Genomic DNA, 26,231 nt, shown 5'->3' on the forward strand with positions numbered 1-26,231 from the left:
ACTGCTATTGGTGCTAGAAAAATATAACAGAACATACAGAGTCCTGTTGACATGAAGCTTACATACTTTTGGAAGAATCAGACAGTAAACAAATAAATAAATAACATATCTGGTAGAGTTTAGTGCTATGAAAATGAGATGATGTGTTAAGAGAATGACATTACCCTGGATGGGCAGGAAAGGCTCTTTGAAGAAGTGATATTTAAACTCAGACCAGCAGTAACCAGTCACCTGAAAGTCTGAGGGAATAGCATCCAAGGGATAGCTACTTCAAAGCCTCTCAGGTGGGAGTGAGCTCATGAGGACCAGAAAGGAAGATAAGAATGACTGGAATGAAGTGAGTGACTGTGAAAGTGGTAGGAAATAAGATTAGACAGACAATTCCTGTGGTAAGGAGTTTGGATTTTAATTGCAGTGAGGAAGCACAGGAAAAGTTTTAAAAGCAATCTGTGACTTGATATGATTTATGCTTTGGAAAGATTTGTTATCCCTAAAATGTAAAATCACATGAATTAATTTTTATATGTACAGTAATTTGAGTTAGAATTACTAAATTTTAAAAATTTTGATAAAATGGTCTTAAAGTTATAGAAGAATAAATGTTTGAGAATAGCCTAAAGAAATCAGAAAGAGAAGACTAGTGTAGGGAGACCTACTTTACCACTATAAAACTTCATTAGTCAAGTGTATACCATTGGCATAGGAATAGACAAATAGATCTGTGGAACAGGATAGAAAGCCCAGAAGTAGATCTCAGTGTAAATGGGATTTTTTTTTTTTTTTTACTTGAGAATTTGCCCTAGGCTAACATCTGTGTCAGTCTTCTTCCGTTTTGTATGTGGGTCACCACCACAGCATGGCCATCAACAAGTGGTGTAGGTCCATGCCAAGAAACTGAGCCTGGGCTGCTGAAGGGGAGCATGCTGAATTTAACCACTAGGCCACAGGGCTGGCCACTAATGAGATTTTAATGTATGAAAAACAAGATTTCATTTCAGTGATAAAATGATGGTTTTACAATTAACATTATGTGAGGGTTAAAAACACATATTTGAAGATATCAAGGACTCAGAAATGCCCACACAGCTTTTCCTAAGCAGTTGCAGGAGGCTATGTTCCAACAAATCAAGGACATAAAACTGGGATCCAGGCAGTAAGCAATCCCATCCAGGAAAATGGCAAAGAAAAGTCCCAGGAATACAGCTGTGGGTTGGGTCTGTAGGGCAGTCAAATTGGATGAAGAAAATAGGGGCTCCAGGATGGAAGCCATCAAGACCAAAGAAGTATCAAAAGAATAAATAATATTGTGGAGATTTTTCAAAACATTAAGGAATAAAGATGGCAAATTATGTGAGAAAAAAATGATGGTTTATTTTATAAATGGTGCTGTCACAGCTGTATGTTTCTTGAAGAAAATAATATTGGACTCTTACCACACTAAATGCAAAAATAAACTCGACTTAAAATAAAAAATTTATAAGAAAATATGAGTGTGTATATGTAACCTTTTTACCATGATGGGAAATCTAGAAGCTATATAAGATAAACATATTTAACTATATAAATGTTAATACATTTTGTGTGATAAAAGGTACCATAAATAATGTCAAAAGTAAAACAGGTTGGGAAAAATAATATTTTTCAAATGCATATATCACATATGAAGAGTTACTGTCTGTAATGTAGAAAGAACTCATACAAATTCATATGTAATTTATGAAATTAGAAAAACTGGCAAAATATTTAATAGGCAATTCAGAAAAGCGCAAATCCAAATGGTTAGTAAACACATGAAAAATTGCATAGTCTCTTAGCATCAGGTGAGTGCAAATTGAAGTAACTATTAGATGTTACATCTCACCCATTCCATTGACGAGTTTTCAGAAGTGATAATGTCTAGTGTTGGAAAGCGTGTGTGTACATTAACATGTTACTGGTGAAAAGAGAATTTTTATAGTGATTTTGGAAAACAATTGTATAATATTTATTAAAATTCAAATATATCACGTATTTTTTAATCCAGCAAACACATTCCTAGGAATATAGCTCATGGAAATGAGCATATCCTTAGGAAATATGTATAAAGATAAATATTGTAGCATTGTTTAAAGTGGCAAAAACTGGGAACAAAGTGTGAATGGCCTTGGGTGGTGGAATTATTGAGTAACCATCCAGATCATAGACTATATTTAACTATTTAAAAGAATGTGTTAGATCTGTACTAATTGACTTAGAGGGACTTTCTTGATGCATTGTTAAAGGAAAAGAGTAATGTATGAGAGATGTCTAGAATATACAATTTTGGTAAAACGGTGATAAAAACATAAAATTCTTCCTGTATTTGCATAGAAAATAGAAATGTATATATACTTGTATACGGTTATTTGAGTATAGAAAAAGACATGGTACATAGAAGATTGTTAACATTTAGGCAGAAGTAAAAGCAAGATAAGAAAATGATATTTTAGAAAGGTGTCCACAGTAAAAGCAGTATATTTGGTATGATTCCATTTAACTAAGATATATATATGTGTCTTTATATGTAATAAAGAAATGAATGTAAAGATGGTCACCAATATGTTAATAATTGTTTCAGCGTGGTAAGATTTCAGATCATTCCTTATATTTTTCATTGTTTGAACCTTCCCCAATGATTATAGTAGGAAAAAACAAGCTACTTTTGTTGTGAGGAGAACAAAGAAAATTAAAGAAAGCTAAATGGTGGTACTTTTCTTTCTCTTCATTTTGCAGTTGTGCTATATTGATTCCCAAACTGATGGTGGAATCCCTTCTTACTGTTTTGCTTTAATGGTGATGTTTTTTCTACAACAAAGAAAACCCCCTCTTCTTCCTTCCTTACTTGGAGATTGGGTAAGCATAAGTTTGTGACATATATTTGCATGTATATACGTAATTTGCTCTTGTAAAGTGCTCTGTTCAAACATTTTAAGCTGGAATTCTGGTTTGTGTGTTTGTCCATCTTTTTTTTTTCTTTTAATAATTTTTCCACTACCAATTTGGAATGCCTTTTTATATAGATTGAAGGCTTTGACCCAAAAAGGATGGATGACTTTCAGCTGAAGGGCATAGTAGAAGAGAAGTTTGTGAAGTGGGAATATAATTCAAGTAGTGCAACTGAGAAAACCTCAATTGCTGAGGAAAACAAAGCTAAGGCAGACCAACCAAAAGATGATACCAAGAAGACAGAAAGAGACAACCAAAGTAATGCCATGAAGGAAAAACATGGCAAAGTAAGCTTTTTTTGTTTCATTTTTGGCTTTTCTATCTGTAGAATTTGTGATGCCTTCTATTGAAGCTATTTTAATAATAGATTGACTGACCTTGAGTAAGCCTCTTGGCCTCATTTTCCTCATCTGTAAAGTGAGGGGTTGATCTGGTTTAGTTTTTCAGTACTGAGACTCCTTAATGAATTTATACCTCATTTTGGAAGACTTGTGTTGTTTGAATCATGTCAAGGTAATTCTTTGTATCTTTTTCATTTAGACAAGGAAAATTTCCTTCAGGAGTTGGGCTGTGACCAAACCTTTAGCATATGGGGAATTATGTTGCCAGATTGGTGCTCCTTTAGGAGATGACTTGCTTATTTAATTATTCAACATTCATTTATTAAGGATCTGCTGTATGCTAGGCGTTGTCTTGAGTGCTAGAGAACCAAAGATGAATATCCATCAATTGTGTCTTCCAGAAGCATATAGTCTTCTGAAGATTACAGAAAGGTGAAAATTACTGAAATCATTGCCCTAGCTACACTGAATTATGTGTAGTTCCCTGAACGTACATTCCTAGTCCATTCAGCTGGCCCACTTTCCTAGACTACCTTCTACCCTCGCCTCAACCCACCAATTCTCTCAGCTAATGATCTTGCTTGTTACTTCACTGAGAAAACTGAAACAATTAAAAGAGAACTTCTGTACACTCCTACCACCGTCTACCACTATCTGCACTCACGTACTCTGCCTTGCTACTTGCTCTCAAAGCAAGTCTTAGTTCTCTCTCCTTCTCTATTTGGAGCATTTCAACATGTCTGTCTTCAATTATGCTGGTTCGCTCCTTGATGATGTCTGCTTAAGCGTTCAGGGAATCCATATTTTGTTTTAACTCATCCATTATGTTTTTCATCTCCAATATTTCTGATTGGTTCTTCTTTATAGTTTCAGTCTCTTTTGTGAAGTAGCTCCTGTACTTGTTGAATTGTTTCTTTACATTCTCTTTTAGCTCGTTGAGTTTTTTGATAGCTGTTTTGAATTATCTGTCATTTAGATTACATATTTCTGTGTTTTCAGGATTGATTTCTGAGTACTTGTCATTTTCCTTCTGGTCTGGAGATTTAATATAATTTTTGATACTGCTAGATGGCCTGGCTCTGTTTTTGTGCATTGTGGTGTTATTTGGTCGTAGTAACCACCTATTGCCACTGGGTGGGGTTCAAGAACTGCGTATTCTGAGCCTTGTGCGTTCTGCCAGGATCCCAAGCACTGGAGCTGGCGCTGGGCAGGTGGAGGGAGGGGCGCTTTCTTCTGTGTTCTCTCTGGGTCTTCTCACTCTGCCCTCCTAATCTGCTCTCCTGGGGTGTTGGCTTGATGAAGTGACCCCTCGCCATAGCTTTGACCCTGGTAAGGGGCTTTCCCTTAGGCTGTGAGGGACCTTGGGGATCTTTGATGTTCCCGCAAATGGGTGCCCCCTCCACTCCTTTCTTCCCTCTCAGAGGCTGCAGGCAGTCCTCTGGTGGCAGTCTTTGGTGGGGGAGCAATGCTTTCTCTTACCCCATTCCACCTCCTCTGAGGGGGACTCCAGCACTTCCACCTTCTGACCTATGGTTGCGTGAGTCTCTCAGACATTTTTTGTGTTGCATGGATGTTCTCTGTTGGAATGTGAATGTATTTTTTGTTGTGTTGTGGAGAGGGGAGATCACTGGGAGAGCTCACTCTGTCATGATGCTGACGTCACTCCTGCATAAGTCTCTTTGAATTGTTGATTTCAAGTTCTTTGGATAAATACCCCATAGTGAGACAGCTAGATCATAATGGTATTTCCATTTTTAATTTTTTGAGAAATCTCCATACTGTTTTCCACAGTGGCTGCACCAGTTTGCATTCCCACCAGCAGTGTATGCCCTTTTCTCCATGTCCTTTCCAACATTTGTTATTTTCTGTCTTGGTAATTATAGCTGTTCTGACAGGTATAAGGTGATTTCTCATTATAGTTTCGATTTGCATTTCCATAGTAATTAGTGATGTTGAGCATCTTTTCATGTGCCTTTTGGCCATCTGTATATCTTCTTTGGAAAAATATCTGTTCATATCCTCTGCCCATGTTTTGATTGGGTTGGTTTTTTTTTTTGTTGTGGAGTTATATGAGTTCTTTATATATGCTGGAGATTAACCCCTGGTCTGATATATGATTTGCAAATATTTTCTCCTTAGTTGGTCGGTTGTCTTCCCTTTTTGTTCATGGTTTCTTTTGCCTTGCAGAAGCTCTTTAGTCTGATGAGGTCCCATTTGTTTATTTTTTCTTTTGTTTCCCTTGTTTAAGTAGACATTGTATTTGAAAAGACACTTCTAAGACCGATGTCAAAGAATGTACTGCCTATATTTTCTTCTAGGAGTTTTATGGTTTCAGGTCTTACATTCAAGTGTAATCCATTTTGAGTTACTTTTTGTGTATGGTGTAAGATAATGGTCTACTTTCATTCTTTTGCTTGTGCTGTCCAGTTTTCCCAGCACCGTTTATTGAAGAGACTTTCCTTTCTCCAAAACTTAAGTCAGATCGTGCTGTTCCCCCTCCCCACACTCAAAATGCTTCAGTTCCTCCTCATTTAATTTAGAATAGAAACCAAGGAATTCTTACTGGCTAGCTCTTTGTTTTCCTCTTCTCTTCTCTCTACCATACCTGCTTTCTTAGTTTCCTTTTTAAAGTTAGGCTCATTCCTACTTTTGTGTGTTTGCTCTATTCTGTTCTTTATCCCTAGAACTCTTCGAATCATACCTTCTCAGTAAGTGCTGTCCTGACCACTCTGTTTAACGTGAAACCTTCTCCTCCCATATTCTCATCCCATTTACTAAACTTACTGAAATTTTTCTTATTTCCACAGCACTTTTCTTCTAACTTACTATGTAATTTACTTATTAAGTTTGTTGTTGATTGTCTTCTTCTACTAGGTGGTATGCTCCACTAAGGCAAAGATCTTTGTTTTTTTCCCACAGATATATCCCTCATAGCACATAGAAGGCACCAGTGAATAGTTGTACAATTGAATGAGTGAATGACTGTTTCATACCTCTGTGCTCCTTATTGGTCACTGTTAGCCAGTCTTCACTTAGTTAATTCCTTTAAAATTCAGGTATTACCTCTTCTGTTAAGACCTCCCTGATTTAGAGGCCCATTTTAGTATGTAGCCTTTACTGTAATTGTTAAATTGTTTCTTTGTCTCCTGATAGTCTGTGAAGTAGGACTTCACTTTATTTGAGTGGCAGAGTATGGTATAGTGATTAGCAACATGAACTCAGTAGGCAGGTGGTCCTTGTCCTACATTATCTACTTCATAGAGTTTTTAGAATTAATAGTTGTTATATGTGCAGCACTTAGAAGAGTGAACGATGCATGGTGAGCCTTATGTCTGAGTATCTGCTGTCATTTTTTTGTATCCCTAGCACATTGCCAGTGGCATAACAGATTCTAAATAAATGTTTGCTGAATGAAGGAATTAGCTTTTGAAAGCCCAGGGCATTTACTTAGATTTTAAAAGTAATTACTGCAATGAGGAGCTGTAGTGGTTCTTATGCAGTGGTTTGCAACCTTGGCTGCACATGAGAATCATTTAGGGAGTTTTAAAAATCCCAGTGCCTGGTCCGTAGCCTGGGTCAATTCAGTCAGAATGTTAGGAGGAGTATGGGAATTGGGAGTGATGTGGAATTCAGATATTTGTGTATTTTAATGTTTCTAATGTGATTCTAATTTGCAGCTAAGGTTGTTTAGTGGAAAGAACACAAAATTCTAGGAGTCAGTAAACTGAGACTCTGTTCCCAGCTGTGCCACAAACTGCTTTTTGGCAAATTACTCCTTTATGCCTCAGTTTTTGAAAAGGTGATCTCTAAGGTCTTTTTAAATTGAAAATTAAATGGTTCTATAGTTCTGTGAAGCTTAAATGAAAAGTACTTTTTCTTTTACAGTCTCCTTTAACATTGGAAGCAACAAATCAGGTGTCCTTGGGACAGTTATGGTTAGAGCTGCTAAAATTTTACACACTGGATTTTGCTTTGGAGGAATATGTTATATGTGTACGGATACAAGATATTTTAACAAGAGAAAATAAAAACTGGCCTAAAAGGCGAATAGCCATTGAAGGTGAGATGATATGTTATATTTCATTTGGAGAATATTTTTTTGTATGTCAGTCATCATCTGTTTTCTAATACAGTGTTATAGATTTTATTGCTTGGCTTTGTAGTGCTATATATGCCACCAGGTTGTCATTATATATATATGTTAGATAAATTCTTCAAGTCCATTATAGTTTTATAGGTTTAATTCTTATTTAAAGGTTCCCAGTATGTAAATATTAAATTGGTTAGGGTTATTAGCTTATTTACATCTTTAGTTTTAAATTATGAAAAATTTCAAAAATAAAAAAATAGAAGTTATACGCATACTATAGGATTATTTTTAATAAACATATCGTAAAATTATCTTAAAGTATAATTTTAAAATCATTTTTCATTATCTTCTAAAGTACCTCATCTGTTAAATGTAGCTAAGCTAAAAAAAAAATTGATGTTGACAAACAAGATTTCACACCAAATCCCAAGAACATTAAGATCTTGAGAGATAAAGAAATTAATAGAATGGTTTCTAAATTGTTAATCAAACATTTAAATTTCACAGCATTCCACTTTTTTTTTTGGCAAGGAAGGTTGGCCCTGCACTAACAGCTGTTGCCAATCTTTCTCTTTTTGCTTGAGGAAGATTGTTGCAGAGCTAACGTCTATGCCTGTCTTCCTCTATTTTATATCTGCGACACTGCCACAACATGACTTGATGAGCAGTGTGTGTGGGTCCAGGCCCAGATCTGAACCCATGAACCCCAGGCCTCCAAAGCAGAGTGTGTGAATCTAATCACTATGCTACTGAGTTGGCCCCTCCACTCACTGTTTATAGTTAGGAAATTGAATTTCTGTCCATCATTTTAGTCTGTTTAGATTACACATTCTTCTGTTCTCTTAGTCCTCTGCTGGGCTTCTCTACTGTGATTTGGACCCCCAGATATTCTCACACTCTCAAACATGTACTCACATCTTGTACTCTCTTACTTATAGTAAATAAATGAGCTCTGAAGCCTGCAGCCATCATAATTTTTCTTCTTTTGTTTCTTTTTCTTTTTCCTCTAGAAAGGGGAAAGAGGCTAGGAAAAGCTTTTTAAAGCATATGGATTTAGCTAACAGCAAGAAGTAACAGATGCCCCAACCTTAACAATCTGAAAGCTGGCCTGTTAAATTTTTTACTTAGTGATCTTCTTTAGTGGAGAAAATGTGTGTTGTCTTTTGGGTAGCACCGTTCTTTTTTCCTGGGACATAGTTGTATTTAAAGCTTATAAAATTCAAAAACCCATAAAGACTTTTAGAAGTTTGTAATATGTTCTTAATGAGGATGCTGTTGATGCAAGCCTTTTCAGCATAGCTATTTTAGACTGGATCAAAATTTAGATTTTGGTTTAATTTTCACTTTCTTAGATTTCTATTTCTCCTCCTCCTTTCTTTAATTTTCTGGTCTCACTAAAGTTAAAACTTAAAATCAGTATTTTTTTAACTTGATACTTTGAGAGTCTTAGGTTCTATTTTATTTGTTTAAATTTTAAGGAGTATGTAACTAAAGAATACTATGATGAGAGATGAAAATTATTGACAAGTCCTGGAGATTGAAAAATTTCATTCAATAACAGTATATAGAGAGGCATATTGGCATAGCTTTTTCTAGCAATTTCATCATTGAAACTTTGTAATTACTGAGTTGGTCTCCTTAGCCATCTTCTCATTAATTACCTTATTATTATTTTCTCTCTTTTCCTTTTAGCTTTTTATTTTATGTGAGAAACAAAGGAAAAGATGTTGCTGTTGTATTTCCCCTATTCAGTTTGCAGGAACTCTCATTAGTACCTTAGGTTAGAAGAACTTTGGGAAAATGTACTCTGCTGACAATCTAGCGGTTAAGATCTATTTTTATAAGCTTGGAAATATAGTTTGTTAGTAGACGATTAGCTACTGACCATTTTCTTTTTTACTAGATCCATTTTCAGTCAAGAGGAATGTTGCACGGAGCTTAAACAGCCAGCTTGTTTATGAATATGTTGTGGAGAGATTCAGGGCAGCTTACCGGTATTTTGCCTGTCCTCAGAGGAAGGGTGGAAATAAATCTACAGTGGATTCCGTGAAAAAAGAGAAGGGGAAAATAAGCAATAAGAAACCAGTGAAGTCTGACAATATGGCATCCAATTGTTGCATTCTGCTTGGGGAAAGCACAGAAAAAATAAATGCAGAAAGAGATCCACCTGATAAATATGATGAAACAGAATGTACATCACAGAGATGTATTACTGAAGATGTCAGTTTGTCGGTAAACGAACTAGATTTAGCTGAACATGGACAGGAATCTTCATCTCTTTCTACCAGTGAAGGCAGTGAATTAGAGCCAAAATCAATTAAGAAACGAGATGATTTATCGTCTTCAGAAACATGTTTAAAAAAGGAGTTCAGCCAGTGTAATTGCAATGATTATAAATCCCCTGACCCAGATAAATCTGCTGGTACAGACTGCAGGTCAAATTTAGAAACAGAGAGTTCACATCAGATTGTGAGCACCGACATATCTGCTACCTCTTGCAACTGCAAACCTACAGAAGATGCTTCTGACCTTAATGACGATGGTAACCACCCCACCCAGGAATTACATTATGTATTTGATAAGTTTATTTTAACCTCTGGCAAGGTAGGATACAGTTTTGTAAACAATTGGTAAGATTTTGTGGCAGTTGTATAATTCTGTATTTATAGTTTTTAGATTCAGATGTGTAAAAATAGATTCTATGATGGTAGACTATTGTTTTCGAGTGATATTTTGGTGTATGTATTTCACTTTTTGCATTTTTGCCTATAGTTGCCTTTAAAGAATGTATGTAAAACTCCAAAGGTTTCATCACTGTGTTACTAGTAGATTTGCTTTACTGTCTCATATGTGGAAGGATTCATCAGATATTTTATGAAAAGCAGTTTGGCAAAGCAGCATGTATTTTAAATTTTGCTTATTTTTTATGCATATGATTATTTTTTCTTCCACAGAGGAGAATACAGGGTTTGTAAACTCTATAATAGTATTCTATTTTAAAGTTTTTTTTGGTGGGAGGGGAGGGGAAAGTGATGAAAAGTATAAACTTAATAGAGATAGTTGAGTGAAAATTAAGATCAGAAACCAAAAAAATGAAGAATCCAGATTCTGTCTCTGCCACTGAGCTTCTCTTTGGTTTCTGGCATGTCCCTTATAAGTTATAGGAGTCTTAATTTTTCTACTTTTAAAGTGGGCTACTCTGAACTTTAACTTGATAAATTATAGAAAATAAAATACCCCAATGAACAGAAAATAAGCAATTACTACTTTGCTAATAAAGGAATGTTTTAGCTGAGTCACATTGCTTCAAGTGCGGTGTACATAAGGGAAGTATTAGCATCCAGGATGAAAAAATGATTATATAGGTCATTTGTAAACCAAGTAGAATATTTTTTAAAAAACTTAGAAAGTCATCCAGTTTTATTGTTTTATCAATAATTATTTATTGACAAGCTTTAAAATTTTTAACCTAATTACTAAGCTGTATTTCTTCATTCTTTGTAAGGATACATCTGTTGGCATTTTGTTCAGGTTGCAGTACTTAGGGCATATGGACTATTGAAGGGATGAAATAATGGCAGATTTTTAGAAAAGCCTCAATTATATAACTGCAGTTTACATTTCTTATACTTCATACTTTTGATTTCCTTAGGGTAATTCTTACTCCAATTTTAATTATTTTAGTAATCTGTAATAAATTTCTAGAGTTGGCCTGATAAATATGCCTTTTTTTTTTTTTAAAAGCTTTGAAAAGCTGATAGAAATTCCTATGGTAATGTTAATTAGCCCACAGCACAGTGTTCCCACAAACAGGTCTCTTCTGTTTATAATTTGCATCAGAGTTCATGGCTAGGTAAATTTCTAGGCTAACCCTGGACGAAGAAGCTAACTCTAGGATGTAGCATATTACAATAAAAATAAGAGTAGTGCTCTTCCTCAACCATATGTGTTTTTTCCAACTAATTGGGGTAAGTTTTTACTGTTTTAGCCTTGTAGTAGTAGTCTACTGGAATACATTTAAAAGTTGGTATAGGGTCTGAAGTTAAGTTTGTGGTTATTGCATAGGAGATGTTCCTTGTATGAAGCTAATTTATTTTTTAAGAGTTCAGCCCTGCAGTTTGGTTTCTTGAGTACTATGCTAATGTAATAAATTGAACCAACTAGCCAAGCAAGGGTTCCGTGACTGATTTGGAAGATAGTCAACATTTGGAGTGAAATGAAAAGTGCCACTTGAAATTTCTTTATAATCTACTTTGTTAAAGATCTTAGTAGATTAATATGTAATGCATGTATTTTGTTTTGGGAGTTGATCAAACTGTTTGAATTAACCCATACATTTTGGATCTCCTGGGATTTCTTGTATTTTACATCTTCAGGTAAATCTAATCATTGACAATATTTTAGTGGGGAAGAAAGTAGGTTAGCTCAAAATATGTCTTTTACACTTAACTTAGCTTTTCATTAACATTTTCTTCCTTTTTTTTTTTTTTTTTAAACCTTCTGAAAGCACAGTTTATCAGAACTGTGTTACATAAAAGATTCTTTTTGGACCTATTTTCTAAGTGATGATGAAGTCCCTCAATAGTTTATTAGATTGTTTTTCTACCTTTGTGTAGCCGCCAACGATAGTATGCAGCATCTGCAAAAAGGATGGCCATTCAAAAAATGATTGCCCAGAGGATTTCAGGAAAATTGATCTAAAACCTCTACCACCAATGACAAACCGATTTCGGGAAATACTTGATTTAGTATGTAAAAGATGTTTTGGTAAGTCTTTCTTACTGGAACTGTTGAGACTAGATTACTTCTTAGATTTCGAATATTTATTTTCTTATTTAAAAACAGTTTGCTTACATTTTGTTTTTGTAGAGGTTTTTGAATAGTCTAGAGACCCAACCACAGATATTTACTTAATGTCTACTATGTGCAGGGCACTGTGGTAAATGCCAAGGGGAATACAGAGGTCATATGTGTTGCTTTTAAGGAGCTTAGATTCTGGATTTGTGCTCTCTGATATCGTAGCCACTAGCCACATGTGGCTATTTAAATTAAAATTAACTAAAATTAAATAAAAGTAAACACTAAGTTCCTCAGTTATACTGTCCACGTTTCAAGTACTGTGTCACTACCTGTGGCTTGGGGCTGCTGCATTGGGCAGCTAGACAGAGAACATTTCTATCCTTGCAGTGCTCTTGCATAGCGCTGCTCTAGGTGGATGTATAAAACATGTATGAAAATTGCCAAAATTGGAAGCAGAATACGTGACATGCTATAGCAGTCGTAAACAAAATGCAGTACAAACACAGTTAATTTTAACTGGGGTGAATCAGAGGAATTGGAATTAATGATGTGGTATTTGAGATGGACTTTGAACTGCATTTTCAGATATAGGAGATTACGCAGAAAAGCATAGAGTGTACAATTAGTTTGGGAGGATATTTACCTTAGATTTGGTAGAGTATAACAAAGGCAACAGAGAAGGATAGGGCTGTAAAGGTATTTTGGGGAAAACCTTACATACCTTTATTCAACAAACATTTATGATGTACATGGGTTAAACTCTCACTCAGCACTTGCTGTTTCCCAGGTAAGAGAAGATTTCTGATGATGTAACAGGTAGTTGGTTCTTGTGTCCCTTTGATATACTGGTATCATTGTGTGTGTACGTTTTTTTGTTTGTTTTTTGGCACTTCCTTACTTTCTGGCACTACAAGATGCTCCCGTCTCATCATGTGTATTTCTCTCCCAGTCCTAGAATTAGACATTTCTCCAAAGAGCCCTGGTTCCTTTTATTAGAGAACAGTGTTAGAAACCAAGATCTGGATGCTAGGGTGCTTCTTATTACTGACTTTTGTTGCTTCTAGGCCCTGTTTGAGCAAGAAATTTTATATGTGTATACTAACCCATGTATATGTACATATCTATAAATATTTCTATATGTGACCATCCTCTCTATATTAAGCTAAATATGACTTCATCCTGATATCTCCAATTCTAATACATTATCACATGGCTCATTCTAGCCTCTTATCCCTGCTTATCTGTAAATTTCCCCCTCCAACAATGAGAAACCTGGCATCTACCATCTGCCAGTCATTTATTGAATTGTTCCACTTAAGTACACATGTATAGCATTCTAAAAACTGTTATTATCTTATACCCCCTATGGGAAACAACTTTATCAATTAGAGTACAATGTTTATGTGCAGTTCCTTTTGTCCTTAGTCTTACAGATTTCACTCCTTTTCACAGTTATTTAGGTTAGCACATTTTTTCCTACTCCCTTGAGTGAAGTTGTCTTACATATTTATATTACAGTTAGATTCTTATGTTACAGCCTACATTCCATCCTGAGATTCCCCGACCTCCCAGATGATTTTTTAAAATTTGCATACTGTAAAGTTCAGTCTTTGTGCTGCGAAGTTCTGTGGGTTTTCATAAGTGCATTGTGTCATGTATTACCATTAGAATATCATACAGGATAGTTTTACCACTCTAAAAAAAAAAGCCACTTGTATTTCAGCTGTTCAGCTTGCAACCACTGATGCAACATTTGTTTTTCAAAAGCTGAATATTATTTTAATTCATTACAGTAAGTTACTACTTTGTTCCCTTTACTGTATCAACTCTTGGGGATGAATCTAGAGGAGGAGATAGAGAAAAATAAAATAAAAGACTGTTCTTAAGGAATTATGGCCTTATTTGGAAAAATAATATGAATATAAATGAAATAACTAGAAAAATAAAAAGACAGTGTAAGCTAAACTGGCAAGCAGTTTGGAGAAATAAGGAGTTAAGGAGAGATCATTGAAGGCACTGTGGTTGGGCAAAGCAGCTTATAGGGAAGATATGAATCTTGACCAGGCATTTGAGGGAGCTGTTAGATTTGAATGAGTCATGTGCCTAGCATAACAGTATGAGTATACTCTTAAAAGGAGGGAAAAACAAGCATGTTTATGGGAGAGGTTGGAATGTCTGAAGAAAACTGTTAAGTAATTTGCAGAAGTAAATATATTTTATAGATGTTTCATAGGCAAAATGATCATGTGAAATGTACTTAAGTCTATAAAAGTTATTTTTCTGCTGTCCCTCTGACCCTTCTTCCCCCAGTAACGTTTATGATTTTAAAGTTAGAGAAGTCAACAAATAATGAAGAAATTTTAAGTAAAGTTTTTAGGGTAAAAAATTGAAGACATTTTCAGATTCCATTTTCCTTACTTTTCTTTTTCCTTTCTCTTTTTTTAACTTAGATGAGTTATCACCACCTTTCTCTGAACAACACAACAGGGAGCAAATTTTAATTGGCTTGGAAAAGTTTATTCAAAAAGAATATGATGGTATGTCATATGTTAAAAATTGATTGCTTTTGTTATTATAGTCACCTGGTCTGTTTCATTCTTATATTTGAAAAGTATTTATTGACTGTTAGTGTTAGGTACTATTGTGGGTGCTGAGGATACAGTGCTAATAAAAGAGGTGAAACCTGCTCTCATAAAGCTTATATTAAGAAGGGGAGACAGATAGTCAACTAACAAATAAGTATATAATGTAGTATCAGGAAGTAATAAATGCTATTAAAGTGTTGGAGTTAAAAGGATGGTGATGGAGTGTTATGATAAGTTCTCTCTGATAATGTGATGTTTGAGCAGAGCCATGAATAATATGAAGGAGCAAGTTATTTGAATATCCATGTAGAGAACGTTCTAGAGAGAAAGAGGAGCAAGTACAAATACCCCCAGACTGGATTATGTTTGACATAGTTGAAGGCCAGCCGGGAAGTCATTGTGGCTGGGGTGGAGTGTGTGAGGTAGATTGTAACAGAAAGATGAGGTCAGAAAGGTAGAGATTGGATCATTAGGATTGGTAGAAGGATTTTGAATTTTGAGTGACTGATGAGAAGCTTCTGGAGGGTTTTAATGCTGAAGTGACATGAGAGAACAAGAGTATAGAGCCGTAAGAATAGAAACAAGCAGAATATTTAGGAGCCTGTTGCATAAGTTTAGGTGAGATATAATAGTGATTTGATAGAGTAAATGAAAAGTGGTCAGGTTTAGAATATGTTTTGAATGTAGAGCCAATAGGATGTGCTGATGCATTACATGTTAGATGTGAGAAAAGAAAGGAGTCAAGGATAGTTTCAACTTAGCAGGAGTGAGTTTTGGGTATGGGGGTGAAGAATCAAGAATTCTGCGGCCAAATATTTTATAAAAGTGTAAAGTGTTGTTTTATAATCAGAATGAATTTGTACTTTTAAAAGATCTGTTATGTGCTGTAAGATTCCATTTTTATTATATTTGCTAGTGTATAAAGTATTGACCAAATCTAAGTCCCTGTTATATTAAACTTATGCACATTTTTAATTGCTGATGAACACAGCTTCTTTTATGTCTCTCAGTTGTCATTGAATTTCAAGTAGGGCATCAGAACTGAATTGGAGGATTAAGTTTTGAAAATATAGAATTTATCATCTAAATGTGTAGCCTACAAGAATTAATAGGAAGGAAAGTCCAATCCTTTTAAGCCACCTTATGGCTTATTTGAAGTGGCACCTGTTATTAAATGATGTTAACTATGAAGGGATAACTCTATTATAATTTATATCAAATGGATTAATCACTCACTTTTGGAGGAGAATTAATTCTGTGTACTACGGTAATAACTACTTGAATTGTGCCCTGAAAAAACTAGTTTCTTTTTAAGAGGTAAATCTCTAAATATTGATCTTGACTTTTTTTTTAAAAAGATTGCCACCTGAGCTAACAACTGTTGCCAATCTTTTTTCCAGCTTTTTTCTCCCCAAATCCCCCCTAGTTGTATATTTTAGTTGTGGGTCCTTCTAGTTGTGGCATGTGGGACGCCACCTCACCATGGCCTGATGAGCGGTGCCATGTCTGTGCCCAGGATCTGAACTAGTGAAATCCTGGGCTGCGGAAGCAGAACGCATGAACTTAACCACTCAGCCACGGGGCTGGCCCCTGATCTTAACTATTGGTAGTGATGTTGAGAATGAGTAAAAATACATGAATTTATGAGATAGTTAACTTGGTGATTGTTGGGAGGTGGAAGTTGAGGGAGAAGTCTTAGGAACCATGTCTGTATTTCTGACTTGTGCAAGTGAGTAGATAATACTATTTGCTGAGAATAGGGATTACAGGAATAATAGTAGGTTTGAGGTGAAGTTGATAGTTTAGGTTTTTTTTTTTTTTGAAAGATTTTATTTTTCCTTTTTCTCCCCAAAGCACCCTCGGTACATAGTTATGTATTTTTAATTGTGAGTCCCTCTAGTTGTGGCATGTGGGATGCTGCCTCAGCGTGGCCTGATGAGCAGTGCCATGTCCATGCCCAGGATTCAAACTGGCGAAACCCTGGGCTGCCGAAGTGGAGCACACAAATTTAACGACTCGGCCACAGAGCTGGCCCCCGATAGTTTAGTTTTAACTTGTTGAATTTATGATGTCGGTGGAAAAATGGAAAAAGCAGTTAAATACATGGATGTGGGAACTTGTGCGAAAGATCTTGGCTTTAGATGAGTGTTTTGAAATTTCTCAGTATATCTACCAATGGTAGGTAACTTAATCCATAGAAGTGGACAAGATTATGTTGTATTAGGCCATTAGTAGGTAATAGAAGACTCCTCTTTCCTGCTAATTATAAAACTTCTGAATTGTGTTTTCCTTTGCTTAGAAAAGGCAAGATTGTGCTTATTTGGTTCTTCTAAGAATGGATTTGGATTTCGTGATAGTGATCTGGATATTTGTATGACCCTGGAAGGCCATGAAAATGCAGAGGTAAGAGTTAGTGTTTGGAAAGGGATATGGAAGTTTGTTTTCTTCCAATAATGAATCTATTTTTAATTTTGTATGTAATAGTGATAATGTATGTTGTTCTTTATATAAATATATTAGCAATAGGAGTATTTGAAATGTGAAAATATTAGCATTACCATTTTAGAAGACATTTGAATATTTAAGTAAGTAAATTTACAGTTTCAGTAATTGTATAGTGCAAAAACCATGTCACTGAGAGTTACAAATGCTTTGTAATGAATTTTTGGAAAAAGTTAATATACCATAGAGTGGAATTTTTTTTATTAGAACCAATGAGAAGCTGGCGCTTCAGTTCAGTAATGAACATTGGTCTCACTTGCTGGGTCTTTTCATCTCTCTTCCATTAGATGATGTCTTTGTATCACTAAAGATAGGAAATAAAGATGAACATCTAATTTATAAATGGATTGTGTTCTTTAAATTAATTGTAATTTTTGGCCACTCAGAACACATTATATTTCTGTAGAATTAATATTATAAATGATGTCTTCTAGGATAGCTGTTAGAAACTCACTTGGGGTGGGGAGGGGAACTAACATTTATTGAGTCCCCAGTATACACTTTTACATACATTATCTCATTTCACTCTTACAACCACCTTTGAGGTAGATAATTTCCCCCATTTTACAGATGAGGAAACTGAGGCTTTGAGAGATAAACTGACTTGCCCAAGTTCACACAGCTAGTAAATGTTGGAGCCGGGATTCGTACCCAGGTCTGTCTGACTCCAGAGTTTATGCTCTTTCCGTTGTATCTCACTGCTTTTCTGTAATTTATTTAACCCATAATGTAGCTGAAATATAGTACTAATAGTACTGTAGGACCTAACCACTACTTTCTGAAATTGAAGGCTTTTTGAGTTCCACCGTGAGATGCCAGGAGCGGACCTTCCCCCAGAGCAGTCTCAGCAGTGAGAGTGGGTGCTTATGCTCTCCTTCTTTGTGTACCAGGCCCCAGCAGTGGGAACGAGATTGCCCAAGTTCCAGTAAAGAAAATGACTGAACAGGGAAGAAGTGTCCCAGACCTTCCTAGCAGCAACTAGAAAAGGAGAGAATCCCTGTAGTTGCTCAGTCTTTTACCAGCAGAGCTACAGGTTTTAAAATCAGGGACTGCTTGCAAGATTGGGGTGAGGCCAAGCTTCTGGCATCTGTAGTGGTGTCAGTATAGCCTGTGTTGTATTATAAAAGAATTCAGTAGGATAGTGTACCTATGTGTTTTTGAAATACTTTTTCCAGAAAGGTGGTTTTTAAATTGTTGGGACCGTAGTGAAGATGGCAGTGATGCCTGGTAGATCCTTATTTCTGGCCCCAAGAAATTTCTTGTAATGTTAATTTACATCTTCTTGTTCTATAAAGAAACTTAAAATTTGTAGATATTTTAGATCTCCTTAACTAACTTCTTCTTAGTGCCATCTACTTAGAAAGAGACTACCCCTCTCCATTTTGAAGAGCAAGAATTGAGGGAATAGGAAATAATTTTTACCCAGGGAGAAGGTTAGGGTTTTAGATATCCTCTGTGTAAAATTCAGTAATCAGACCTGTAATCTCTAAGAGTTTGTATATTATCTGTGCCATTCACGTTGGAAAGTTGAAACAGTGAAAAAAAATAATTTTCTTCCAGGTGAACCATAATTGAAACTTATAATTTAGCATAAATTGTATCCTTGCATAATAAAGAGAAAAATAACATCTTTTATTATGTGTTAAGTAGTAACTAGAGATTCCCTTGAAATCTATAGCTAAAAAGAGCATGTTGGGGACATGCAAAAGTGATTTTAGTAGTAAGTGTGGGGATTGATGTATATACCCTTCAGTTTAATCCAATTAATTTATAATACCATTATCTTTCCTATTCCTTGTATCATGGTGGTTGTTACCATATTAACTCTCCTGTCTCTAGTTTTTAAAAAAACAACACGTTTAAATTTACAGAGGTAAGAATTTCTTTGAAGAAGTAGGTGCTGGTAATGATAGGATTATTTTTCTTTTCCTCATCAACATAATAATAAATAGCTCACAGACTTAAAGTCCTTATTTTGTGCCAAGCCTGCTGTTGAATGTTTTACATACATGTCTCATGTAATCATTCCAACTACTCTATAGGGCAAGAGTTTATAGTTATCTTGATTTTATAGAATAGTGGTATTAGGCTCAAAGGGGTTAAGAATCTGGTCAATGTCACACAGCTAGTCAATACTTAGTTCAAGATTTTAATCCAGGATTGTGTAAATTCAGAGCCTTATGTTCTTAATCACTATACTGTTTTGGCTTCACCAAAACCATCTCTGGTTGTTTATTCATGTATTTGAAAACATTATTCCTCCTGTCTTTGCGCTTCTCAAACTTTAATATGAATGTGAATTACCTGGGTATCTTGTTAAAATGCAGATTCAGTAGACTGGGGTGGGGCCTGAGATTCTTCATTTCTATCAAGTTTCCAGAGGATGCTGATACTGCAGGTCTATGGACCACATACTTTGAGCAGCAAGGTTGTATAGAGCTTATGGTTGGAGAGTTTAAATGCTAGTATTAAATGCCTAGATTAAAGTAGAATTTACACAAGACCAAATTGGGTCAGACACACTTTAATTTATTATTTATTTCTTTTGTTTTTTAGAAATTAAATTGTAAGGAAATAATTGAAAGTTTGGCGAAAATTCTTAAGAGACATCCAGGTATGAATTTTAAATTCAGCTTTAAAACAACAAAATATTTTTTAGCTTCATGAAAATTATTTAATCTAGTGATTTTTTTTAAATCAGGTTTAAGAAATATTTTGCCTATAACTACTGCCAAAGTGCCTATAGTAAAATTTGAACACAGACGGAGTGGTTTAGAAGGCGATATCAGTTTATATAATACATTGGTAAGTTTCTCTTTCTGTATAGACCCAGGTATGTTTACCTGTCATTTTAAAAGTTCACAGATCATTGACTATATCTTTATGTTTGAAACTTTAAATGTGAGCTGTATAAGGAAAAAATATTTTATCAATCATCTTGATATTTCCTTCAGATTGAAGATTAGTTTTTGTTTGACTCATTTACAGGTATTTTAAGTTTTATATATATATATTCATTTTGAGTGTATTATATTTTTTTATCTGATTTGTAAATTTGATTTTAATAAATTTGAAATGTTTTCAAATATGTAATTATTTTTCAGGCTCAACATAACACAAGAATGCTAGCTACTTATGCAGCTATTGATCCTAGAGTGCAGTATTTGGGATATACTATGAAAGTGTTTGCTAAGGTATTTATGAAAAAGTTAATTATCTACTTTGTTCTAATACTCTTGATAGTTAAAGTGAAACATAGTGATGTCAGACTTGTTAAAAATATTTTTTCAGTTTTATTTACCTGAACTTTTAAAAAGAAACACTCAATGTTAAATGGCTTAAATTTATACCTATTAGAGTAGGATGAGTCTAAGTTTTTTCCTGTTTGTGCTTTGTTCCCATATGCAACACACTAGTAAATTTCTCAGTAGTAGAATTTCTGAATGCGGTAGTGATTTGCAACCTCAGGCGTGTTGGCATACTATCCTAGTTAAGAATCTCTGAGTTAGGAAATCTGGTATTTGGATTTAGTGGTAAATTTTTCTGGCCAAGGAAACAAAACAATACCAATAAAACCTTATGTTTCTCCTGTTGTAACACTTATAATACTGAATTCTGTTTCTCTTGAGGTGGAGACCTCTCTATCCCTAGTTTGGTGTAGTGCCTGCTTTACGGTAGCTTCTCAGTGAATATTTAATTTTGTGTTGGTGGAAGGGTTTTAGTAGGGGAGTGACTTGGTCACATTTTCATTTATTAAAGCCCATTCTTCCAACAGAGAGTCATATTTGTTTAGATATTCCTATACATGTCTTTGTAGACAGTAGACAGAGTCCATCTTAGAAAAGAAAAGTATCCAACCACATACTCCAAATCATATTCGATACAGCTAGTTTTCTAGATTCACCTCACAAAATAACTCCAACATGATGGTTCTATACTCCCATGTAGTTTTGGTTATGAAACCAAGTGGTCATGTCAGAGAAATCATTCCTCTCCCTTGATATAGTATTAGCTAAAGCCTTACTTAAGGGAAGCCTCTGAGGATTCTTTTTTTAATTAAAAAACTTTTTTGGAATAGCCAGCATATTCATGTGATTCAGAATTCAAAAGGGGTTTATGGTGAAAAATCTCCCCTTCTTACCTATCTCCTCGCCAACCAGTGCCTCTTGCTAGAAGCAACCAGTGTTAAGTTCCTCTGTATCCTTGGGGCTGGCCCCGTGGCCGAGTGGTTAAGTTCGCGGGCTTCGCTGCAGGCGGCCCAGTGTTTCATTGGTTCAAATCCTAGGCGCGGACGTGGCGCTGCTCATCAAGCCACGCTGAGGCAGCATCCCACATGCCACAACTAGAAGGACCCACAACGAAGAATACACAACTATGTACTGGGGGGCTTTGGGGAGAAAAAGGAAAAAAAGAAAATCTTTAAAAAAAAAAAAGTTCCTCTGTATCCTTCCAGATAGATACTATACTAGTATAAGCAAATACATAAATTTCCTACCTCCTTTTTATTACAGATATAAATACACTGAAAAGATTGTTTTTAATGGCTACATACTGTTCCATTGTGTGGATAGTCGTCAGTTTTTTAAACCTGTTCTTTACTGATGAGACTTAAGTGATTCTGATTTTTTGCTATTAAAACAGTGCTACAATGAAAACCCTTTTTATTTAGTCATTTCACATATTTTTTGGCAGATGTGCAAGATAAATTCTTAGAATAGAATTAGTAGGTTAAAAGGAAATGTGATTTTGTTATTTTGACATTGCCAAATTATTCCTCATAGAGTTTATGCTCATTTGTACTCTCATCTGTAATGTATGAATGCCTGTTTACCCACAACCTCTATGACAGTTTGTTATTGAACTTTCGGATATTTGCTGCTTTGATGAGTTAAAAAAATGATGTCCCAAAGTAGTCAATACTTCTGTGTGGATAAGATTCTGAAGTTTTATTTTTAATCATGATACTATGTTTGTTTAGCGATGTGACATTGGAGATGCTTCCAGGGGAAGTTTGTCTTCATATGCTTATATCCTTATGGTGCTGTACTTTCTGCAGCAGCGAAAACCACCAGTTATCCCAGTTCTACAAGAGGTAAGTGTTTAAGACAACTGTTTAGGAGTCTCTTGTGGCAATCGATCTAAACACAGTAGATCTTGCTCAGTTCATGAGATCGTGAAGGATTTTCCATCATGGACATCCTAAGTTTTATTCTTCCATTAATGGTATAATCAAACTGAAGCTTTTTGAAAAGTCTGTTATGGGAGAATATAGACTACCAAAAGAATATTAACTGACAGAACTATTGAGTATCTTTTGCAACATTTTTATATAGTCTTAGAATGCTGCAGATGATTATGAAATTCTTGTAGCCATCCACGAGCTCGTATAGTTTCTCAGATGCAAATACGTAAGTTTCTTCTCTTCAGTGTATTCTCCCTCCTCTTGCCTGGCAATGAAGTTTGATTTATTTCTGTGTGTATTTCAGTTAACTTTGTGAATTTGGTTGAGAGAAAACCCAAGGAAATTCTTCCTCATCTCTGTGAGGTCATGGTAGTTAAGCATGAGAATGTACATCAAATGAAACAGATTATACTCATATTCACTCAGATTTGGTGACTCATAGGGTCTCGTTTTGTGGCCAATTTATACTGTCTGAAATAAGTACGAAGGAGTTCTTAATCATCCATCTGTTCCTCCTCATTCCTGGCACAATGTGAATTTGCAAGCATTAGGGAGGATCCAGTTATCATTTCTTAGAAAGGTGGTTATTTTGAGATAGGAGAGAAGCATCAGAATTGTTTGGAAAATTACACATTCTGATTTCGCATAAACTTTGATAGTCATGACAAAGAAGAAAATCACAAAATAGCAAGCCATGTGGTGGGTGTCATATGGCCTTAGTAAGTGTTAAAAAGTTCTAATGAATTCCATGTGGTTTTAGCAGTATTTCCTTCCCTCTTTTAAACAAACAGCGAAAGAGAAATAAAATTTTAAATATTCTTTCCTAACAGAAAATTTTGAGTTGCTGAATCTATGTTGAGTGATGTGTTTTTTAATAATGTTGTTTACTGTAGGATAGTTAAAATTTAGCATGAATTAATTAGGCCTGCCAAGGCCAAGATCATTCTCTGTATTAGTCTAATTGTTGTTAGGCTTTGAATTTGGGGATCTTATGCATAGTTACCCCAGTAATATCATAGCAGCCATTTGCCACTTTGACAGAATACTATGCTTAACCAAAATAGTTACCATGATTAACCAAAATGCAGTACAAATTTTGTTTTCCTGGTGGTTCGTGTTCTCATTATATTACCCATGGATGAGGAGCCATTGAGGCAGCATGATGTAATGGAAAGAGCAGGGCATGATTTTGGAGCCAGAGATAAGTAGTCTGAATACTAATTCTGTCATTGTGGCCTTCAGCAAGCTGCCTGACTTCCACTAGTCTGAGATTCATCCTCAGTAAAACTGTAATAATAGTAGTAGTAGTTCATTGTTGAATAAGGAACAGAGACATTGAATGCCTTTGAATATCGTAGGTGCTAAAGAGGTATTCATAAATGATGGTTGCTTTTATTGTTATTTTTATTGTTGTTATCATTAGCAGCATTATTATTATTGGAAAAATGTAGGTAGGATTGCCATAGCCAACTTCAAGAACTCTCCCATTATCTGCTTAACAGACAGTGATTGATGAAATGAGAGACAGTCCATGGAATGTTTTCCATCATAATGAGCTCTGATTGTGGGGGGCTTTGTGATACATATGAACTGATGATGTGTGGATTTTTGCTTCTGGCGTTTTTTGCTTGTCATATGGGACCCCATTTTCCATTGCTCTGGCACCATTTATGTATTGGTCATTGGCATCGATCAACTTTTAAGGGTAAGGATATGTTTAATGAAGCTGATGATCTTTGACTCCATTTGTAATTGCATCTAGACTTTAAGTGGGTAATAAATAAGGCTCTGCTAAGAATGTTTTTCCTGTTCAACAGTGAAAGTTCTTTAGGTCAAAAGGAGTTTTCCTGAGCAGAATGATTTTGCTGTGTTGCAGCAGATCATCATAAGTAAAAGTAAACTTTCACATAAAAATTAATACTAAAGGAAGATTAAGGGATGTTATTCACACTTGGTATTGTGAGCTTTTATGTCTTTAGCTGATATCAGCTTAAAAATTGCAATTGAATGGATCAACCTTGAGGACGTTATGCTGAGTGAAATAAACCTGTCATAAAAGGATAAATACTGTTTGATTCCACTTATATGAGATACCTAGGGTAGTCAAATTCAGAGACAGAAAGTAGAATGGGGTTGCCAGGGGCTGGGGGGAGAGAGGAAATGGGGAATTATTGTTTAATAGGTTCAGAGTTTCATTTTTGCAAGATGAAAAGAATTCTGTGGATGGATAGTGGTGATGCTAGCACAGTAGTGTGAATGTACTTAATGCCACGGAAGTGTTCACTTAGGAATAATTAAAATGGTAAATCTTATGTTATGTGTATCTTACCATAACTAACAAATTGCAATTTAAATATAGCATTAGACATTAGAATATTACAATAAAGTAAGAAAGTAAATATGGGAATGTACCTGGTCACTCCTTGTACAAATGTGATTGACTTGTTTGGTGAGATTTTAGAGGGAAGACTGCGTGCTTGAGTGGAGAATGATTGGTGTTGAGAGAAAGAGAAGAGAGAAGAGAAAAACAGAAAGAATATGCGTGTGTGTGTGTAAAGAGAGAGGGATAGCATTAGTCCTTCTAAGGGCTGAAACAGAGTGGAAAGTTAGGCACCGTGAAACATGAGAGTTCATAAAAACCGACAAAGCAGTGATTAGACACCCTTTAAGGCCCACAGGTCCACTTTACTGTGTTATCAGCCAACATAGTTGGGTTCAGATCATGGTTGTTACTCATGAGTAAGAATTCTTTTAAAAAGAATCAAGATCTAAAGAGGAAGTTTGTATTATTTCCATGTAATACTAATAATAACATCCTAATCTATGAGGGTAAATGTTATACTTTGGCTTCTTTAAAACCTTTATTTCTTTTTTGAGGGCAAGATCCCATGTCTTTTGTTTTAGATATTAATACCTATAATTGTCAGGCTCTCCCTTTTTTGTTTTATGAAATGTTGGTACTTTTGCTAGATGATTTTTGGTAACGGTATTTGTTTAAGTTATATGTAAATATAAAAAACAACTTATTAGCTTAAGTTCCTAGAAACTTGATCTTTATGTAAACACGCTTACAGAGTAAATATATTCATTCAACAAACACATATTATGTTTTCTCTATATGGCAGGCTTTGATGTAGAGAATTTTGGCTCCAGAGATAAGTTATAGTCGTTACCCGCAAGGAACTTAAACCTGAGAGTGAAATTAGAGGGGTCAGACGTATAGTTAGTTTTGTAAATCACTGTCCCATCTAAAGTGGAAGAGGAGCTGGGGACCACCTTATCTAGTGGTTTTAAAGTATTTTCTGGTAAGCTCTAGAAGCTCATTACTGTATCCGTGAGGAGTGGGTTAAGGAAAAGACGATATTTTTTCTCTACTCAACCTTTTATCAGAGTGTCTCTGCTTTTATCAGTTTTACATATTGAGCTTCAAGAAAGGTTCTATTTTAGGAAAGGGTTCTATAGCTTAAAATAAAAATAAAATTTTAAAACAACTGACCTAATCTAATCTCTCATTTTTGTTGGGAAAACTGAGGATATAGGAGGATAATTTTCTTGTCCAGAATTGCTACTCGGCAGGACTAAGACTAGAAATGAGGTCTGCTGACTCTAAACCTGTTGCAAAGCATCTTTCTTAAAACTTCTATAGAAAATAAGTCTCAAAATTGCTTGTAGAGGTGAGTTGTGCCTATAGAGTCATCTTATGGGATACTTTTCTTCTGGTAAAGTAGCATTATTCTCTCCCCCGCTCCTTCCTTAGGACGGTGAAT

The 26,231-nt window shown here is 35.2% G+C and overlaps 1 protein-coding gene across 19 annotated transcripts in view; it reads left to right on the forward strand.

Moving 5' to 3' along the window:
* Positions 1 to 26,231, forward strand: part of TUT4 (terminal uridylyl transferase 4) — a 127,707-nt gene that overhangs the window by 66,624 nt on the left and 34,852 nt on the right. For all 19 annotated transcript variants that reach the window (XR_011537358.1, XM_070609628.1, XM_070609620.1 and 16 more), the window contains 11 exons: positions 2,752 to 2,871; positions 3,039 to 3,251; positions 7,191 to 7,365; positions 9,299 to 9,999; positions 12,012 to 12,162; positions 14,646 to 14,732; positions 17,080 to 17,183; positions 19,839 to 19,896; positions 19,984 to 20,087; positions 20,387 to 20,476; positions 22,261 to 22,374. Coding sequence is in view for 18 of the 19 variants with exons in the window: in XM_070609628.1 (XP_070465729.1) it covers positions 2,752 to 2,871; positions 3,039 to 3,251; positions 7,191 to 7,365; positions 9,299 to 9,999; positions 12,012 to 12,162; positions 14,646 to 14,732; positions 17,080 to 17,183; positions 19,839 to 19,896; positions 19,984 to 20,087; positions 20,387 to 20,476; positions 22,261 to 22,374 (1,917 nt within the window). In the remaining variant the exon portion in view is untranslated. The remainder of the gene's footprint in view (positions 1 to 2,751; positions 2,872 to 3,038; positions 3,252 to 7,190; positions 7,366 to 9,298; positions 10,000 to 12,011; positions 12,163 to 14,645; positions 14,733 to 17,079; positions 17,184 to 19,838; positions 19,897 to 19,983; positions 20,088 to 20,386; positions 20,477 to 22,260; positions 22,375 to 26,231) is intronic.

Source organism: Equus przewalskii, chromosome 2, assembly GCF_037783145.1.
Source record: "Equus przewalskii isolate Varuska chromosome 2, EquPr2, whole genome shotgun sequence".
Lineage (NCBI taxonomy): Eukaryota > Metazoa > Chordata > Mammalia > Perissodactyla > Equidae > Equus > Equus przewalskii.